The sequence below is a fragment of the Jatropha curcas genome, chromosome 2 (genome assembly GCF_041381405.1).
Source record: "Jatropha curcas cultivar XTBG-Jc1 chromosome 2, XTBG_Jcur_1.0, whole genome shotgun sequence".
NCBI lineage: Eukaryota > Viridiplantae > Streptophyta > Magnoliopsida > Malpighiales > Euphorbiaceae > Jatropha > Jatropha curcas.
In genome coordinates, this window is record NC_143152.1 from 10,824,221 (window position 1) to 10,845,785 (window position 21,565).

General features: G+C 43.3%; 1 protein-coding gene across 1 annotated transcript; it reads left to right on the forward strand.

Annotated features, from left to right (window-relative positions):
- Positions 1-17,872: 17,872 nt before the first annotated feature.
- Positions 17,873-18,732, forward strand: LOC149498236 (uncharacterized). Its single transcript, XM_089718505.1, has 2 exons — positions 17,873-18,381; positions 18,463-18,732. Exons 1-2 carry the CDS (start codon positions 17,911-17,913, stop codon positions 18,580-18,582), a joined length of 591 nt encoding a protein of 196 aa, XP_089574631.1. The 5' UTR covers positions 17,873-17,910; the 3' UTR covers positions 18,583-18,732.
- The last annotated feature ends 2,833 nt before the right edge of the window (positions 18,733-21,565 follow it).

Consider the following 21,565-nt stretch of genomic DNA (forward strand, 5'->3'; position numbering starts at 1 on the left):
CTACTCCTAATAATTCTACTACTGCATAAAATGCATTCATGTCAATCATTAGGCAAATAAACTGCCTCAATTAAATAAATTTAGGCTAAGCGCCCGGTTAATCAATAATCGTGGTGTTAAGCTCAAATCCGACAATATTGGCTAAAAAGCTTAGTTAATCAATAACTATGGTGAAATTGCCTTTATTTCGAACAAATCCGGCTTAAAGTCCAATTAATCAATAATTGTGGCTAAATAGCCTTAATTAATCACGTTCTTTTGGCAATCAATTGCCTACATTACAATTCAGTTAATCAATTTTTGGGAAACAAATTGCCTATAAATTAGATTAACCATTTTAGCGACAAAACGCTTAAATCAACCTTTTTGGCAAAAGCCTTCAAATCAATCAATCTTTTGGCTAAAAGCCTTAAAATCAAGCATTTTGGCGACAATCGCCTAAATCACATCAATTTTTGGCAGCAATTGCCTGAATTAATCTTTTTGGCTAAAAGCCATTAAAATCAACACTTTGTCAACAAACGCCTAATCAAATCAATCAATTCTTTGGCAAAATGCTTAAACAAAATGCACAAAGCATACACACACTCATGCATAAAGCATCCCCATTCAAAGCCCTCTAAAAGAGGCCTATCGAACTACGTTGACTTTGATCTTCCATTCAAACGGAAGTACGTAGGCACGTTTGGGATTTAACCCCGAGCGGCAAGTCAAAATCACATAAACATTTTTTCATTGGTCTAATTACATCATTTACCCTGCAAAGCATTCATTGTTTTGGTTAGTTCATCAGCATGACATAGTCTCAGGATCCACCTCGGGTTCGTAGACCATGCCTTAACTTTGGGTTAATTAATCTAGCATTTAGGTTAATTAAAATTGGAGTCACTTAGGGTTTTTCCTAGTTTACCCTAAAATAATTAAACAAGGTGGCGACTCACACACTCACGTGCATTTCTGCCCTTAATCACATGCATTCTTATGCTATGCCTTAACGATGATTGGGGAGGGGTTCACAGTTTGGCGACTCTGCTGGGGACTATACTTATGTAATCTTTTTGCATAAAAGTGGACTACAATTGCTGTGTAAACTAACTAGCCCTTCTTTAGGGTTTTACCATACTATGCATTGTTTTGCAGGGTACCTTAACATTGAATCAAGTATTCTTTCTTTAAGAATACGGATAAGGAGAATTTGGACTTGATTTTACAATTTAATTAAATCATTTTAAATTGTTGATTTATTTGCACGATTGAGAATCCTTTTCTCCATTGCATAAAAAATGAATTTCAAATGAATTTCTTCTCTCTCTGTGTGACATCCTACCGAGTCGAGTCTTAGCATAGAGCTGAGTAGAGTCGAGTTGAGTCGAGTTGAACCAAACCCGGTTGGGGTAGAATGGGATTATAAGTGGACTTACTTGAGTGAGAGAAAAGATTAAAGCATATGAGTGAGGATTGATTTGCATTAAAAGATTAAGCTTGGGTATTAAGTAGTAGCCTTTTTCTAATTGAGGTACCATTTAGAACTTTTACACACAAAGTCATGGATATTTTAGAGCCTACCCGTGCATACCCATTTCACTTTCCCATTTTCATGTTTATCTTCATCTTCTTCCTTTATCTCTTCCACCTTCCTTTCAATTTTAATGGTAGTTAAGTCTTAACTTCAACTTTTCTTCTATCCAAGTAAGTAAACCTTCTTTAAGTTCATGATTGAATCATTTGGTGCTATTTTTAGAATAGTCATAAGAATTCTCATTTATAGGTGAAGGGAGTTCAAGGAGTGTAGAGAAAAGAAGTTAAAGAAGAACTCAAGCTTTTTGAAGTAAAGGTTTGATATCTCTTATTATTTTCCATTTTCTTTGTATGAGACTTGTGTGGTGTGTTGCTAGTGAGACAATATATTGCTTCATGTTGAGTGGGAGGACTGGTAATGGTGAGAAAACAGGGGAGGTAGTGAATAAATGAAGTAAATATTGAGTTTATGTTGAAACAGGGCTTGCTGGAATTTTACCAGTAACTTCATCTTGATTTTGACCCCATTTAGTGATGGAATTAGGAAGTGTCATAGAAGCGTTATTTGTTCCTCTATGTGTTAGCTTTACATGGGTTTTTGAATCATCCAAATCGGAGTTGTATATTGAGAGATATGACCAAAAGAGTACAGACAGTGCAGGCTGGAAGCGCGCGCGCGAATTGCATGATGAGTTCGCGTTGCACTTCTCGCGCTCGCGAATTTGAATTACGCGCTCGCGACTTTCACCTGAAACTCTCTGACTCTTATTTGGCACATCTCGCGCTCGCGACTTTCAAGTGCGCGCTCGCGACTTGTGCTCGCAAACTCTCTGACTCTCATTTGGCATTTCTCGCGCTCGCGATTTGCAAGTGTGCGCTCGCGACTTGGCCCTTGGCCTGCAAGCGCTCGCGACCTTCATCGCGCGCTCGCGAATTTGGCCTGGGAACTCACTGTCTCTCATCTGATGCTTTACGCGCTCGCGACCTTGCAAGGCGCGCTCGTGACTTATGTTTTCATGCACTTTTGGATTTCTTTTTCAATGCAATTGTATTCCTTTGCTTCACTTATATGCCCCCAATCATTTTAACACCAAAATACAACATGCGAACATGTATCAAAACAACATTCAAGCATGCAAATGATGTGAAATCAAATAAACATTATGAATTATGAAGTTATGAACTATGAATATGATGTTGTGTTATATTATTGACATACCAACATTATGCTCCATTGAGGTTAGGTAGAAACCATGTAGATAAGGCTATGTCGCGACATAGGATAGCAGATCTGCACCTCATACAGTTTGATACTCCGGCTACAGGCCGTTGAGTGGATATGATTATATATGGGCCATAGCAGCCAAGTATACAGTATTCATCCAGTTTCATACAGTTTTTCTTATCACTTCGGTTTCACTATAACCTTATGGAGCCATACAGATATCTTGACATAACATTTCATGAATCATACAGTATTATAAACAGTACAAAAGATAATCAAGGTACAAGGAAAGGATCATGCTATATGTGCTTATATGTTTAATTATCCATATGCATTTACATGCTTATTTCTATCCATGTATGTGCTTAATTGTTTCTTTATATGTTGAGATATCCACTGAGCTTTATTTGCTCAGCGAGTTACCTGTTTAACTCGCAGGTTTTGAGTTTGGTCCGTAGAGAGTCGGCTTACAACTGCTGCAGTTCATCTATAGAAGACTCAGTCTTCAGGGTAGCTACTCATTTGGATGTGTATTTTTGTCTACCCTTTTTATGGCATGTACAGGGCACACAGTTGGGCCCATTTCATTTTGACACTAGTATCATGTTTTGTAAATATAAAGTACATTATTTTTGTAAACAGCATCAGCATGATATTATATTCAATATACGTTATGATTTCAGCATGTTAGGCCATACAGTGAACCAGTTTGTAGCGTCTCGGTTCGGTTCATTCGGGTTTACGGGTGGACCGGGAAGGGATGTTACAAATTTTGGTATCAGAGCCCTAGGTTCAGTTTCCCCGGGCTTGCGTCCATAAGTCAGTATAGTTTACATGCCATGTCTACCCTGATGAACTAAGCAGTTGTTGTCCTTTTAGGAGGATGTCACAGGAAGGTGAGAGCAAGTCACACGCCTCCAAAGCAGTGGAGGGTGAGGCTCCAGTAGCACCAGGTCAAGCCAGAGCAGTGGAGGTTGAGGCTCCAATAGCACCAGGTCAAGAGGTGTTGTTAAAGCAGCTTGCAGATACTTTTCGACAGATTGCAGGGGTGATACCTCAAGCACCAATAGTAGTAGAAAGAGAAAGAAAGCCCCCACTAGAGAATCTTCGGAAGTATGGGGTGAAAGAATTCAGTGCCAACAAGGATGATAGTCCAGAAATAGCTGAGTATTGGTTAGATGGGACATCGAGAGTTCTGGAACAATTACAATGTACACCAGAGGACAAGTTGGTTTGTGCCACATCATTGCTCATAGATGAGGCATATACATGGTGGACTACTGTTCAGCAACGAGTATCAGCAGAGCAGCGTACATGGCAATTTTTCTTAGATGAATTCAAGAAAAAGTTCATCACAGAGGCTTACCTAGATGCGAGAAGGAAAGAATTCTTATATCTGAGGCAGAACAGAATGTCAGTTTCAGAATACGAACGAGAATTTACCAGGCTCAGCAGGTATGGTAAAGGGATAGTGGCTACAGAAGCCGAGAGGTGTAAAACGTTTCAGGAAGGCCTGAATGATGAGATTCAGATGGGAGTGGTAGCTTCCAGATTCAGAGAATTCTCAGCTTTGGTAGAGGCAGCTCAGGAGATAGAGCGAATTCAGGCCAGTCAGCGTACCAGACGCCAGCGGTCTCAGCAGAGGAGAGACCAGACTCAGAGTGCACCCAGTACATATCAGTCAGAAAGCAAGAGATTCAGAGGTGCTAGTAGTTCAGCTAGTTCTAGACCTCCCTTTAGCCAAGGCACAGCTAGGGGTGCTAACATGCCAGCGGTATCAGTTGTGGCTAGTTCTGCTGGTGGTAGTCGAGGTTCAGGTAGAGGAACTGGTAGAGGCACCGGTAGAGGTGCAGAGTCAGCCGGTTATCCTTTTCCACCTTGTGCGCATTATGGCAGACGGCATGGTGGAGATTGTTGGTTGGTGACTGGTAAATGTTGGATATGCGGAGCATCAGACCATCAGAAGAAGGATTGTCCGAAGAGGGCAAAAGTTCCTACACAGTTCATAACAGGCAGAGGTAGAGGTGAGAGCTCCGGAGGGCAGAGACAGCAGTCAGAGACTGTGGACAGACCTGATACTAGAGGTCCAGCCAGGGTCTATGCTATGCGAGCCAGAGAAGATGAGGAAGCTCCAGATGTAATAGTTGGTGAGTTTTCCTTATGTGGTCATACAATTTATGCTTTAATTGATCCTGGCTCATCTCATTCATACATTAGTGTACCTAAACCTTGGGTTAAAAGGTTAGAAGTTGCATATGTGAGTCAGGGTATGTTAGTTACTAATCCATTAGGAGACGTAGTACAAACTCATACAGTGGTCGAAGAATGTCCAATTGTTATTCATGGAAAAGAGTTTCCAGGAGATCTTATGGAGTTGCCATTTAGAGAATTTGATGTGATTCTGGGTATGGATTGGCTATCCAGACATCATGCTATAGTTGATTGTGCAAAGAAAAGAGTGACACTATATATAACAGCAGGGGAAGAGATTACAGTAGTCGGGAAACGGCGAGAGTTTTTGGGTAATGTGATATCAGCCATGGCAGCAAAGAGATTAATTCAGAAAGGTTGTGAAGCATACTTGATATGTGCATTACAAGCAGAGAAAGAACAGTCAAAAGTGCAAGACATACCAACAGTGTGTGATTATCCAGATGTATTTCCAGAACAGTTACCAGGGTTACCACCAAGGAGGGAAGTGGAGTTTACCATAGATGTCTATCCTGGAGCAACACCAGTATCAATTGCACCTTACAGAATGGCACCAGCAGAGCTAAAAGAGTTAAAGATTCAGCTGCAGGAGTTATTGGATAAAGGCTTTATCAGACCCAGTGTATCACCTTGGGGAGCACCGGTATTATTTGTAAAGAAGAAAGATGGATCATTCAGATTGTGCATTGACTACAGACAACTGAACAAACTGACAATCAAGAATAAGTATCCATTGCCTCGAATCGATGATTTGTTTGTTCAGTTAAAAGGTGCAGGTATGTTTTCTAAGATCGACCTTAGGTCGGGATACCATCAGTTGCGAATAAAGGAAGAAGATATTGCTAAGACTGCATTCAGGACCCGATATGGTCACTATGAATTTTTAGTCATGCCATTCGGTCTTACAAATGCACCAGCGGTTTTCATGGATCTCATGAACCGCGTGTTTCATTCATATCTGGATCAGTTTGTGGTGGTGTTTATAGATGACATTTTGGTCTACTCCAAAGATAAGGTCGAACATGATAAACATTTGCGGATTGTACTTCAGACACTGAGGGATAAACAGCTTTATGCCAAGCCCAGTAAGTGTGAGTTTTGGCTGGAAGAAGTTTCTTTCTTAGGACATGTGGTGTCATCGGAGGGTATCAGAGTGGATCCTAAGAAGATTGAAGCCATTGTTGATTGGAGACCACCCAGAAATGTCACAGAAGTTCGAAGTTTCCTGGGTTTAGCCGGTTATTACAGAAGGTTCGTAAAGGGATTCTCCATCATTGCATCACTTTTAACAAGATTATTGAAGAAAGCAGTCGTATTCTAATGGGATGATAGATGTCAGCAGAGTTTTGACACTTTGAAGAAAAAGTTGACTGAAGCACCAGTGTTGACTCAGCCAGTGTCAGGTAAAGACTTTGAGATTTACAGTGATGCCTCTCATATTGGGTTAGGATGTGTACTCATGCAAGACAGAAAAGTGGTAGCTTATGTCTCCAGACAGTTGAAGCCACATGAATTGAGTTATCCAACCCATGATTTAGAACTGGCAGCCATTGTTCTAGCATTCAAAGTATGGCGGCATTATCTGTACGGTGAAAAGTGTCACATTTACAGATCATCAAAGTTTAAAGTATTTACCGACACAGAAAGATTTGAATTCAAGACAACGGAAGTGGATGCAGATTCTGGCTAATTATGATTATGTCATTAATTACCATCCGGGCAAAGCTAATGTGGTAGCTGATGCCCTTAGCCGGAAATCATTATTTGCTTTGAGAGCAATGAGAATTAGCATGGAGTTGCAACAGCAGGGAGTTATTCTAGCACAGATGCAAGTACAGCCATATTGGGTTCAGGAAGTTGCAGAGGCACAGAAGAAAGATGCACAAACAGCACTATGGGTGAAACAAGTACAGGAAGATCATGGTGGGAAATTCAGATTGGATAGCAATGGAATCTTATTCTATGAAGATAGAGTTGTTGTACCACAGATAGGGGAGCTTAGACAAAAGATTCTGCATGAAGCTCATAACAGTCCATATACAATGCATCCAGGTAGTACCAAGATGTATCAAGATTTGAAGAAAGGCTATTGGTGGCCGGGCATAAAGAAAGATATTGGAAATGTTGTAACAAGATGTTTGACATGTCAACAAGTAAAAGCAGAACATCAACTACCATCTGGGTTACTTCATCCAATAACAGTGCCAACATGGAAGTGGGATCAAATCACGATGGATTTTGTTACTGGATTACCTCAGACGCAGCAGAAGCATGATGCAGTATGGGTAATTGTAGACAGATTAACTAAGTCCGCACACTTTCTACCAGTCAGGATGGACTATTCTCTGGACAAGTTAGCAGACATTTATGTTAGCGAAATAGTTCGACTACATGGAGTTCCATCATCCATTATCTCTGATCGTGATCCAAGGTTTACATCGAAGTTTTGGGGTAAACTGTAGGAAGCATTAGGAACGAGATTGCATTTCAGCACTGCATTTCATCCTCAAACAGATGGCCAATCAGAGAGAGTAATTCAGATCCTGGAAGACATGATGAGATCATGTGTCATAGAATTTGAAGGCAGTTGGGACAGATATGTACCTCTCATGGAGCTTGCCTACAACAACAGCTACCAATCAAGCATTAAGATGGCACCATATGAAGCATTGTATGGTAGACCATGTAGGACACCTGTGTGTTGGACAGAACTGAGTGAGAAGAAGATTTTGGGTCCAGATTTGGTTAGAGAAACAGAAGAGAAAGTGGAAATCATCAGAAAACGGCTGAAAGAAGCAAGTGATCGACAGAAGTCTTATACCGATTTAAAGAGAAAGGATATTGAGTACTCGGTTGGTGATAAAGTATTTCTGAAAGTTTCACCATGGAAAACGATCCTAAGGTTTGGACGAAAGGGTAAGCTTAGCCCTAGGTTCATTGGTCCATACGAGATTGTTGAACGCGTAGGACCATTAGCCTATCGCTTAGCGTTACCTTCAACCTTAGATCGAATTCATAATGTCTTTCACGTATCAATGTTAAGGAGATACAGATCAGACCCATCACATGTGTTATCAGCAGAAGAGATTGAAATTCAGTCGGATCTCACCTATGAAGAAGAACCAGTTCAGATCTTAGCCAGAGAAACTAAAGAATTGCGGAACAAGAAAATAGCATTGGTAAAAGTGCTTTGGAGGAATCATAAGACAGAAGAAGCAACTTGGGAATCTGAAGGCATCATGCGACAACAGTATCCGCATTTGTTCACAACAGGTAAACTTCGGGACGAAGTTTTTATTTAGGAGGGGAGAATTGTGACATCCTACCGAGTCGAGTCTTAGCATAGAGCCGAGTAGAGTGGAGTTGAACCAAACCCGGTTGGGGTAGAATGGGATTATAAGTGGACTTACTTGAGTGAGAGAAAAGATTAAAGCATATGAGTGAGGATTGATTTGCATTAAAAGATTAAGCTTGGGTATTAAGTAGTAGCCTTTTTCTAATTGAGGTACCATTTAGAACTTTTACACACAAAGTCATGGATATTTTAGAGCCTACCCGTGCATACCCATTTCACTTTCCCATTTTCATGTTTATCTTCATCTTCTTCCTTTATCTCTTCCACCTTCCTTTCAATTTTAATGGTAGTTAAGTCTTAACTTCAACTTTTCTTCTATCCAAGTACGTAAACCTTCTTTAAGTTCATGATTGAATCATTTGGTGCTATTTTTAGAATAGTCATAAGAATTCTCATTTATAGGTGAAGGGAGTTCAAGGAGTGTAGAGAAAAGAAGTTAAAGAAGAACTCAAGCTTTTTGGAGTAAAGGTTTGATATCTCTTGTTATTTTCCATTTTCTTTGTATGAGACTTGTGTGGTGTGTTGCTAGTGAGACAATATATTGCTTTATGTTGAGTGGGAGGACTGGTAATGGTGAGAAAACAGGGGAGGTAGTGAATAAATGAAGTAAATATTGAGTTTATGTTGAAACAGGGCTTGTTGGAATTTTACCAGTAACTTCATCTTGATTTTGACCCCATTTAGTGATGGAATTAGGAAGTGTCATAGAAGAGGTATTTGTTCCTCTATGTGTTAGATTTACATGGGTTTTTGAATCATCCAAATCGGAGTTGTATATTGAGAGATATGACCAAAAGCGTACAGACAGTACAGGCTGGAAGCGCGCGCGCGAATTGCATGATGAGTTCGCGTTGCACTTCTCGCGCTCGCGAATTTGAATTACGCGCTCGCGACTTTCACCTGAAACTCTCTGACTCTTATTTGGCACATCTCGCGCTCATGACTTTCAAGTGCGCGCTCGCGACTTGTGCTCGCAAACTCTCTGACTCTCATTTGGCATTTCTCGCGCTCGCGATTTGCAAGTGCGCGCTCGCGACTTGGCCCTTGGCCTGCAAGCGCTCGCGAATTTGGCCTGGGAACTCACTGTCTCTCATCTGATGCTTTACGCGCTCACGACCTTGCAAGGCGCGCTCGCGACTTATGTTTTCATGCACTTTTGGATTTCTTTTTCAATGCAATTGTATTCCTTTGCTTCACTTATATGCCCCCAATCATTTTAACACCAAAATACAACATGAGAACATGTATCAAAACAACATTCAAGCATGCAAATGATGTGAAATCAAATAAACATTATGAATTATGAAGTTATGAACTATGAATATGATGTTGTGTTATATTATTGACATACCAACATTATGCTCCATTGAGGTTAGGTAGAAACCATGTAGATAAGGCTATGTCGCGACATAGGATAGCAGATCTGTACCTCATACAGTTTGATACTTCGGCTACGGGCCGTTGAGTGGATATGATTATATATGGGCCATAGCAGCCAAGTATACAGTATTCATCCAGTTTCATACAGTTTTTCTTATCACTTCGGTTTCACTATAACCTTATGGAGCCATACAGATATCTTGACATAACATTTCATGAATCATACAGTATTATAAACAGTACAAAAGATAATCAAGGTACAAGGAAAGGATCATGCTATATGTGCTTATATGTTTAATTATCCATATGCATTTACATGCTTATTTCTATCCATGTATGTGCTTAATTGTTTCTTTATATGTTGAGATATCCACTGAGCTTTATTTGCTCAGCGAGTTACCTGTTTAACTCGCAGGTTTTGAGTTTGGTCCGTAGAGAGTCGGCTTACAACTGCTGCAGTTCATCTGTAGAAGACTCAGTCTTCAGGGTAGCTACTCATTTGGATGTGTATTTTTGTCTACCCTTTTTATGGCATGTACAGGGCACACAGTTGGGCCCATTTCATTTTGACACTAGTATCATGTTTTGTAAATATAAAGTACATTATTTTTGTAAACAGCATCAGCATGATATTATATTCAATATACGTTATGATTTCAGCATGTTAGGCCATACAGTGAACCAGTTTGTAGCGTCTCGGTTCAGTTCATTCGGGTTTACAGGTGGACCGGGAAGGGATGTTACACTCTGTTCAAACTTCTGAGTCTGGATAGCAAGTAGCGCTGATCGGCAGGTCTCATTGATTATGTCGACGGACAGCCAAAGCGTCCTCCCTGTTACCGAAAACCATCCCTAATCCTTTTGGGGATGGCCCATGGGCATGCATACTGTTGGACCCACGCGAAACTCTTTGTTTCACATGTGGTTAGGTATATCCATGCCCTAGGTTCAAGGGTCCCTTTATAAGCCTATTCTCTATTTGCGTCATAGCCTATAGAACCTATCCTTTAGGACTGTATGCACCCAATGATGTGAATCATATCATAAACGGATTATGACATGATGTTGTGCGCATTCATGACATATCATCATATTAAGAGGAACACAAAACACCCTTCTTTAATCATGCATAGTTGGACAAAGAGTCGATCCATCTCACATCAGTTACCCTGATACACCAATCACCGTACTTAATCCAGCTACCCTTATCCTTACAGGTACCCCCTGTTCAAGTGCCAACATCAGTGCCAGCCACGCCCACAGTGCTATCACCAGCTTCACCAGCTACACCAGTCTCACCTGCAACTCCTACAACCTTACCTTCATCAATGGCATCACTCACCGACATCCAAACCCTCATCGAACAACTGGAGGCCAAAATGGAGGCCAGAATGAATGAGGCATTGGCTGCCCAAAGGACTGCCCTGATAGCTGAGTTGGGCAATGGTAATGGAAATGGGGCTTCGGCCGGGGGAAGTGGACCTGCTGCCTCCAATCAGGGTCCTGCTGCTGAACCTACAAACCCTACCCTGAACCTGGATGATATGCCCTCCAAAACTGCTTCTGAGCTGGAAGCTCAGAGAATGAGAGAGAAGCTAGAACTCCTGGAAAGATCTATCACTGCTCTCAAAACCCACAAGGAAGTGGTGGACATGGACTCCTTGTCCTTGTTCCCTGAAGCAAGACTGCCCACAAAATTCAAGATGCCTAACATGGACAAATTTGATGGAACTACTTGTCCTAAAACCCACCTGAAAATGTATGTGGGTGCCCTTAACCCATTTGGATTGAGCAGCGAGCTCCTTGCTCAGTTGTTTCAACAATCCCTAACTGGTGCCGCTCTGAGGTGGTTTGTTAGCCTAGATCGGTCTATGATGAAGACCTGGGAAGACATTTGCAATGCATTTAATTCCCAATACCACTATAATATGGAGGTGGATGTTACTCAAAGGGAACTAGAAACCACCAAGCAAAAGAATAATGAACCCTTTTCCTCGTTCCTTACGCGGTGGAGGGCCAAGGCCGTCCAAATGATTAACCGGCCTTCAGAACAAGAACAGGTAGACATAATAATAAAGAACCTGCAGCCCGTTTACCAGCAACAACTACGAACCCAATATCTACCCACGTTTCAGTCGCTCATTGCCACTGCTACGAAAGTAGAAGATCTGATTCAAATGGGGCAACTGAAAGAAGACTCAGGTACCTCCAAATATAAGAAACCTAGCCAACCTGGCAAAGTCCACGAAGTGGCCAGCATCACCCCCACCAACCCTTTACGTGTGGGGAATATGAGAAATGGCAATCAGTCTAGAAGAACTTATACTGATCTCGGGATGCCAATCCTTTTGGTTTTCCGAGAGGCTGTAAAGGCCAACTACATCAAGCCTTTGGAAGCAAGGCCACCTCCCAATCCATTACCAAGGAACTACAGGGCTGATGAATACTGTGAGTATCATTAGGGATATGGGCATAAGACTGAAGCATGCTGGACACTCAAGAACCGCATCCAGGATCTGGTGGATAACGGTTCAATTATTCCCAGAAGCAAGCCTAACATTAGCACTAACCCCTTACCAAATCACGGGGTAAATGCTATAATGGCTGACCAGGAACTGATCGATCCTTTCGAATTGTTCCTAGAAATGAATAACATCTGTGTCCTGGATCTGAATGACCTAACCGAAGAGGTCGACGCCATCACCAGGAGCGAAAGGCAATATGAACCATTGGTCCTGGATAAAATCCAAAATAAGCCCTACCAGAGGGTAGAGGAGCCAAAGGAGGACCCGGTACTTGCACAGCTAAAAAAGACACAAGCTAAAGTATCAATTTGGGAACTGTTGGCATCATCCTTTCCTCATCGCCAAGCTCTTTGCAAGGCTTTGAGCCAACTTCAGACATCGGTAGAGGTTAGCCCTGAAGTGCTAGTGTCCACCCTCACCCAATCATCTAAAATGCAAAGCATCGGGTTTTCTGATGATGACTTGCCCAAGGAGGGAGGCAGTCACAACAATGCCCTTTACGTCACGGTTCAAACCAGAGACAAAACTGTGCCCATGCTTCTCATTGACAATGGGTCAGCACTAAACGTCTACCCACTAAGGGTAGCCAGCTGCCTAGGGTTGGAGGAAACGGATTTCACCCCATCTGACCAGATAGTGAAAGCCTATGACAGCACCCGAAGGGAAGTGTTGGGGGTTGCTACGCTGAAGTTAGCAGTCGGGCCAGCTATGATGGAAGTCCCATTCCAGGTAATTGATGTACCAACTAGCTTCAACCTGCTTCTGGGCCGACCATGGATACACCACACTAAGGCAGTACCCTCGTCCTTGCACCAAAAGGTCAAGTTTCCCTATGAGGACAAAGTTATCACCATTCAGGGGGATGACTACAGCCAGCTTAAGAAACCAAAGGGCCAGCCTCTCTTTGAGGTCAACCCTGAAACTGCCAACTTGCCCCTCTCGGGATTTTAGTATGACACTGTGCAGTTCATAGAAGGAAAGACTGCAAACTCTCAAATTCTCTTTGATTTCGGGACGGTACAAATAAATTGCATAGTGCCTTTGATGCTTAAGATGTCCTATTTGCCAAGAATGGTTATGGCCAGATCTGGGAAAACATACCCCAAACTGCAAGCCTGGGAGTGTCCGGTGAATGAAGGGACCTTTGGACTGGGTTATGAGCCCACTAATGAAGACCGAGCTAAGAGAACCAGAAGGGGAAGGAAGGAGAGTGTACGGATGCGGCCTTACCTCCTGACTCTGAACAGTTACTTCTACAAACCGGGAGAAGCAGTTCCTTACTGTGGCTTCCGAGAACCATTTTGCTGCCCGACCGCTAAGAAGATGCTGCCTGGGTTAGAGATATTCTCAGATGTCTGGGGCAACAAGCCCGAAATAATAACTGAACTGGAAGTAGAAGACTTCATGCAGCCTAGTCTCTTTGATGAGGTTGCGGTTATCTGTGAACCCCTCCCCAAAATGTCATAGGCATATGAATGCATGTGACTAAGGAAGAAATGCACGTGTGTGAACCCCTCCCCAAAATGTCATGGTCATGTGAATGCATGTGACTAAAGGAAGAAATGCACGTGGATGTATGAGTCGCCACCTTGTTTAATTGTTTTAGGGTAAACTAGGAAAAACCCTAAGTGACTCCAATTTTAATTAACCTAGTTACTAGATTAATTAGCCCAATGTCTAAGGCATGGTCTTCGAACCCGAGGTGGATCCCGAGACTATGTCATGCTGATGAAACTAACCTAAGAATGAATGTTTTGCAAGGAAGATGAAATAATTTAGACCAATGAAAAAGATGTTTATGTGATTCGACTTGCCGCCCGGGGTTAGATCCCGAACGTGCCTGTGAACCCCTCCCCAAAATGCCATAGGCATGTGAATGCATGTGACTAAAGGAAGAAATGCACGTGAATGAATGAGTCGCCACCTTGTTTAATTGTTTTAGGGTAAACTAGGAAAAACCCTAAGTGACTCCAATTTTAATTAACCTAGTTACTAGATTAATTAGCCCAATGTCTAAGGCAAGGTCTTCGAACCCGAGGTGGATCCCGAGACTATGTCATGCTGATGAAACTAACCTAAGAATGAATGTTTTGCAAGGAAGATGAAATAATTTAGACCAATGAAAAAGATGTTTATGTGATTCGACTTGCCGCCCGGGGTTAGATCCCGAACGTGCCTACGTACTTCCGTTTGAATGGAAGATCAAAGTCAACGTAGTTCGATAGGCCTCTTTTAGAGGGCTTTGAATGGGATGCTTTATGCATGAGTGTGTGTATGCTTTGTGCATTTTGTTTAGGCATTTTGCCAAAAAGGTTGAAGGATTTAGGCACTTGGTGCCAAAATGTTGATTTTGAGGCCTTTAGCCAAAAGAATTTAATTTGGGCTTATTCTTGCCAAAAGATTGATTTTTAAGGCATTTGTGCCAAACGAATTGTTTTAAGGCTTTTAAAGCCAAAATATTGGTTTAGGCAATTAATTTGCCAAATGATGCTAATTGGGCGATTGTCGCCAAAGTTGATTGATTTAAGGCAGTTTATTTGCCAAAAAAAATTGTTTGAAGGCTTTTAGCCAAAGAAATTTAATTTAAGCGATTTGTCGCTAAAAAGGTTAATCTTCACTTATAGGCAATTTGTTTGCCTAAAGTGATTAATTAAATTGAAATATAGGCAATTTATTGCCATAATAAAAAAAAGTGTTTAATTAGGGCCTTTTAGTCACAATTATTGATTAATTAGACTTAAGCCAAAACTTGTTCGAAATAAAGGCAATTTCACCATAGTTATTGATTAACTAGGCTTTTAGCCAATATTGTCGAATTTAAACTTTAATACCACGATCATTAATTAACCGGGCATTTAGCTTAAATTTATTTAATTGAGGCAATTTATTTGCCTAGTTAATGGTATGAATGCATTTATGCAGTTATAGAATTTAAGAGGAGTAGAAAAGAAGCATGCATGAAATGCTAAAATTAAAAAAAAACAGAGTTTAGTTTTGCGTACCTGATTTAGTCGACGGCCACTTCTTAACTCCAGGTTAAGCTCCTCGTTAAGGGAAATTAATTAATTTAATTTTAATGACCACTTAACAAAGAAAGAAAGCAATAAAAGCTAAATTAAAATGCAAAAAAGCAGTAAAGAATTCGCAAGGAGCGAGAGGGAGAAGGAGCGTCCGTCAACACAGACTGAGTGAGGAAAAAAAAAGGAGGCCCGAGGCCTGTATTTATAGGCGCAAAACGGACTGTTTCCGGTGGCTGGGTCGCCGGATGGACCGCCGGCTCGGCGGCCCGCCCGGCGGCCGGGCCGCCGGCTGGGCCGCCGGATCGGCGGCCCTCCCGGCGGCCGGGCCGCCGGGTCTCAGCGGTCGGGCCGCCGGGTCTCGGCGGCCCGCCCGGCGGCCGGGCCGCCGGTTCGTCGGCGGCTGGGCCGCCGACTCGGCGGCCTTCCCGCAGCCAAGCGCCGGTCTTTCGGCGGCTGGGCCGCCGGGTCGGCGGCTGAGCCGCCGGGATGGGCCGCCGGCTCGGTGGCTGGCTCCGGTGGCTGAGCCACCGGGGCAGGCAGGTTTATTCCGGGGGCTTTTCCGGGAGTTCCGGACCTCCAAAAAATATTCCGAGACCAGTTCCGAGATCCTCGTAATTTTCCGGACGTTTCAAGTACCATATTGGCATATTTCCGATGAACTTTCCGAAAGGCCTCCGGTCCGGCCGGACTGTTCGCAGTCCGGAAGAAAACAGGCTTTTGAGCCTCAAAATTTGAGTGTTCACAGTTGCCCCCCACCGGCAACCATAAAAATGATTTATGGGCGTCGGTGGTTGTTTGAAGACCAAATTTTAGAGGCGAAAATCAGACGCGTCCGTAAGACCTGCCTTTTAGCCTTTTCCTTATAAATAGCTTAAGAATTCATTTTTCATTCATTCCAAACTTTCAAAAAAAATAAAGAGCTTCTCCAATTCTCTCAACTTTCTCACCATGGCAGGCTATAGCAGTGATGAAGACCTTCTGGAGTCTCTGGGGATCTCCCTTGATGATGCCAATCTGGCGGTGGAAGCTGATACCCACGCCTCCGTGACCGGCATCTTTGCCCAGGTAAGCTCATTTCTCATTTATTTATTTGGGCCTTGGGCCAAAATGTGAATTTTTATTGGGCCTTTAGGCCAAATTGTGATTTTTTGGGCCTTAGGCCAAAGGGGAATTTTATTGGGCCTTAGGCCAGATGTGATTTTTTTTGGGCCTTAGGCCAAAATGTGATTTTTTGGGCCTTAGGCCAAACAATGAATTTTATTGGGCCTTAGGCCAAATGTGAATTTTATTGGGCCTTAGGCCAAATGTGAATTTTTTGTTGGGCCTTAGGCCAAATTGTGATTTTTTGGGCCTTAGGCCAAAATTGTAATTTTTTGCTCATTATGTTTATCAGTATGCATGCTAGGAAAGCACTAAGATATTACCCTTAGTAAGGAACCGAGGAGTAACTCTTAGGTCATTTTACCTTTTAGGATTGCCGTATTAAGTTGGATGTCGGCGAGAGTTCAATAGCTGGAATTTCGCCCGAAATTCTTGATTACAGCCACCCGGTGGGTGCAATTATCCGCCCGTCTTATCTGGGTTATCTAAGACACCTTGACATGGCTCGGAACAATCACAAGGAATTATTGGGTGCTTTGGCCGAGAGGTGGTGGGACACTACCAACACCTTCCACTTTTCTTGGGGCGAGCTGACAATGACTCCTACGGATTTTTCTGTGATTTCCGGGATCCCTTTCGGAGTTCGACCGATTGAGCTGTATGATGATTGGAGGTCTGAGATCTCCTCTGACCGAATGTTGGAGTTGATTGGGCTGGACCTGCCCCGGATTGTCGAGCCTGGCACGGTTTCTCCCGCGTTGAGCATTTCTAGGCGCTGGTTATCCCTCCAGGCCCCTGACATCTATGCTAGATTTGGGCGGGGAGAGTTGACGGCTACTCAGGTAGCCAGATTTACCTTGCTGCTATTATTTGCTTCGACCTTCTGGTCCAACAGAAAAGAGAGATTTAACCCCTCTATCTTGAAGAGTTTGGAGAATCTGGCCCATTTAAAGGAGTATGACTGGGCTGGTGCTATTCTGAGCCGCACGTATGATGATATGTGTGCTCTGAGTCGAGGTCACTGCAAACTCAGCGGAACTTACTACTTCTGGGAGGTAATGTAAGGAACATTCTCCTTTTCCTACATCTGGATTTTTCTTTTTTCACTGACTCTTCTTTTTTTTTTCTTTCTTCTTTTACACAGACTTGGGCATTCGAATACTTTCCTTACACTCGCCCCGAGCTGCTTCAGCCTGACCTTGAATTGGGGCTGGCACCTTTGGCTTGGAGATGGTACAAATCACGTCTTCACGCTGTTCGGCGCAAGAAATCGCTGAAGGAACTGAGAGCCTTCTTTGATACATGCTCTTTGGAACTGGTATGTGCTTTAATGATTTTAGATATGTTAAATAAAAATGATTTATTAACATAAAAATCTTGTAGGCTGAAGTGGGGCCAATGACTGCCCGTCTACAGAGCTGGATTCAGGCTGATTCTGGCTTCCAGCGGTCAGACACTTTGACTCAGCGGAGGGTGGTTCTGTCGCATCCATTCTTACGCCGATATTACTTGGGCGAAAGAGCGGACATCCAAATAAGAGGCTGCCGTTCTGTCCCTTATCCCCCTCCCACTGACATGCGAGCGGGCAAACAGATGGTGCTCACTGCTACTCATACCGAGGGCATTCCATACTTGGAATTCGTTATGGAGGGAGATTATGATGAATTCTGCCGCATTACTTTAATGCAGCCCATTGGATCTCGTCTTGATGATTTCCAAGGACCGGCTCCTTCTCAGCCGTTCGGCACTCGTTCTTCCCGAGCTTCGGGTCCTTCAACTAGGACTCCAAGGAGGAGGCCTGTGACTGATCCTACTTCTTCTACTCCGGTTGGGGGTTCTTCGCAGGCCGGGCCTAGCCGACCGGCAGGCCCTTCTAGGGCTCCTCGGGCCATTCTGGAGGCTACCGGGCCGCTTCATCCGGATCTGGTTAATCTCCGCCTACCCTACAGTATTTCCCACTTTGTACCCGACGGCCCTCCAGCTACTCGAGAAGTCTCCCTGGAGGGTGTGGATCGCCTGGCTCTTCCTTCCGAGGACATTACTGAGGTAAAACCTGATACATCTCTCACAAAAAGGATTTGTAAGAGCTTTGATATTGACTCGTGTCTTTCTCTGTATAACTTTCAGGTTCCTGTCGGGTTGGTTAATCAGATGATGGAGCTGATTCTTGGATTGCAGCAAGAAGTGGCTGTGGCCTGGACTCAGATGGCCTTTGATGATCAGAGGAGGAGGAGGCCCCGCCGCTGATAGCTTCTGCTCTACCTTTTTATTGCTGTACTGAACTTTTGTCTGTACCTGCACTTGATATGTATCTTGTACTGAACTTTTGTACCTGCACTTGATATGTATCTTGTACTGAGCTTTATCTGTACCTGCACTTGATCAGTACTAACAAAACTTGACAAAAAAAAACATGTATGCATGGTTTATTAGGTCTGAGAGGAAAAGAGAGAAAAAACAAAAAGGATTTTATTTCAGTTTCTCTCTCTTTTTTTTTTTTTTTTTTTTTTTTTTTTTTTTTGGGGCCGGCGGCTGGCCGCCGGGCTGGGCCGCTGGCTCGGCGGCTGGCCGCCGGGCTGGGCCGCTGGCCCTCGGCGGCTGGGCCGCCGTTCCGGGCCGCTGGCTCGGCGGCTCGGTCGCTGACTCGGCGGTCGGGCCGCCGGGTCGAGCCACCGGCTCGGCGGCTGGGTCGCTGACTCGGTGGCTGGGCCGCCGGGCCGGGCCACCGACTCTGAATTTCCTTCTATAAAAGCTGGATTTCAGCCCCTTTTTTTTTTTCTCTTCTCGAATTCTGTGCCAGAAAAAGTCCAATTTCGGTCAGTTTTTATTATTTTTTTTTATTTTTTATTATTATATTTTTTTTATTTTTATTTTTATTTTTCAGTCTTTCATTATTTTTATTTATTTATCATTTTTCTTTTTAGGAAAGATAACATAAAACAAGAAAGAAAAGAACAATGAATCCCTTCTATAACCATAGCATGCACAGCTGGACTAGGAGTCTCTCCAAAGTTGAAAAGATCAATCTGGGGAGGTACGGTCTTTCTCCTGCCATTACTCTCAGAGGTGTGGTAATTGATTGGGATTTTTTGAGGGCCTGCATTAGATTTTGGGACCCCGAGGCCCACGTTTTCCGGTTCGGGGCCATGATGGAAGAGATGTGCCCTCTTTTTGAGGAGTTTTGTGCCATTGTGGGATGTGACCCTAATGCCCCTTTGGTCAGGCATGAGATAAAAGCTGGGTATATTAGATCGTTTGAGACCCTGTTTCGATTCAGCCGGCCCCAAGCTAGAGCTATGATCGTTAATGACCAGAAAACGATCCTGCTGCCCCTAATTGATGAGTTCTCAGAGGCTCAACCAGATGACCCAAACCGGATGAGGCTGAGGATGCGGGCTTTAGTTTTCTGTTTGTTGGCTGGCTTCTTGTTTAACCGGGATCCAGGCTTCGGGGATCTGCGCCTTTGTCCCATGGTTTGGCAAATGGAAGACATGGGTTGCATCGGTGGTCTCGTACTGGCAGAGACTATTAGGAGCCTCGACAGGGCTGCTTTAGGGTTTGAGGAATGGACAGTCTCTCCCATCATTCTCCAGGTATTTCCCTTTACTACCTTTCCCATTTCCTTTTCCTTTTATTATTTCATTGTAATAGAAAGGATCCATTACTCAGGTATGGTTGAGGGACCATCTCCAAGTGGTTGCCGCTCCTACTCTTTTACCCTACAATCCTTCTCAGTATCGTACCCGGAGGATCTTAATCACACGCCCTTCTACTGATGCATGAACTTCATGGCTGATTGAGTTGGGCCCCGATGAGATATTGTGGTTCGTTCCTTGGTACAATGTTACCTGTTTCATCCAGGTCAGCTTTCGCCATTCTCGGGTTTATCTTCTGGGCCTCACCCATTGTACTTGGTACTGCGCTTTGCGCGTTTTAAGACAAATGGGGATAGATCAAACTGTTCCGGTTATAGATGACTTTTCAGCTGATTCGGCCATCACTCCAGGTGTTACCCGAGCTGTCCTTAGGGCTTGGGTAAGAGATCATCAAATGGTTAGGCCTTTGCCTAACCCTGCCAGTGTTCAGACTTCTCCTGAGTATCGGGCTTGGTTTATTACTACTGTCTGGCCAATTGAGAGACCAAGGAGGACTGCACTGCTGAGCGTACTCGAAGGTTGGGTTCAGGCTGATGCTGAGGATGAGGTTGGGACTGGTGAGGAGATTATGTTGGCTCCTCGGATCGGCGAGGCTGGGCAGATAGGAGACTCAGAGGATGCCGCCCCGCGGAGGCGACGGGATGCCTAGACTTCTACAGGCTTTTTGGACTTTCATTGTTGTTTGATCTTTATTTGGGATTTTGGATTTTTGGATGTATGTTTTATACTTTTGTCTTGGACTTAGCTTTATTTTGGATTCCTTCATTTTCTTGACTTTATTGCTTAAATTGAGAATGTTGTTTAGCTTTCCAAGCATTTTCCAACTTTATTTATTTAAGCTCTAATTTTTGCCTAAACCGCCCTTTCGGGTTTTCAGCTTAGCGAGCTACCCACTTTTGCCTAAGCTGCCCTTTCGGGTTTTCAGCTTAGCGGGCCCCGACTTTTGCCTAAGTCGCCCTTTCGGGTTTTCAACTTAGCGGGTTTTTTCTTATTTTCCTTTTTCTTTTTTTTTTTTGGCAAAGAAGCATGAAATTTGTGAAATGACGATTTTTTTTTACTAATGCTTAGACCGCACCCAATGAGGGTTGCCTACATATCTCCGATATATAATTTCTTTTTTCCAAAGAGAATCAGGCCTAATGTAGTTCATTTACATCATGCAATGATTACACATAATATCTTTTCAACTGATCTAAATTACATGGATTTGTAAATTCCAAACCATCTAAATCAGTCAAGACGACGGCTCCGCCGGATAATATCTTCTTCAACACATAGGGCCCGGCCCAATGAGGACGGAACTTCCCACGTGGGTCTATGATTGGCTGTCTAATTTCTTTCAGAACCAAACAACCTTCTTCGAGTTTCCGATTTTTAACCTTTTTATTAAAATGCCGCGCTATTCTCCTTTGATAAACTTGAGTCTGGTGGATTGCTCGCAATCGCTTTTCGTCCATACCCAAGAGTTGCATATGATAATTCTCGGCCCAATCTGCTTCGCTGATCTGGCTTTCTCGGATAATTCTTGCCGACTGAACTTCCAGCTCAATAGGCAGCACTGCTTCCATACCATA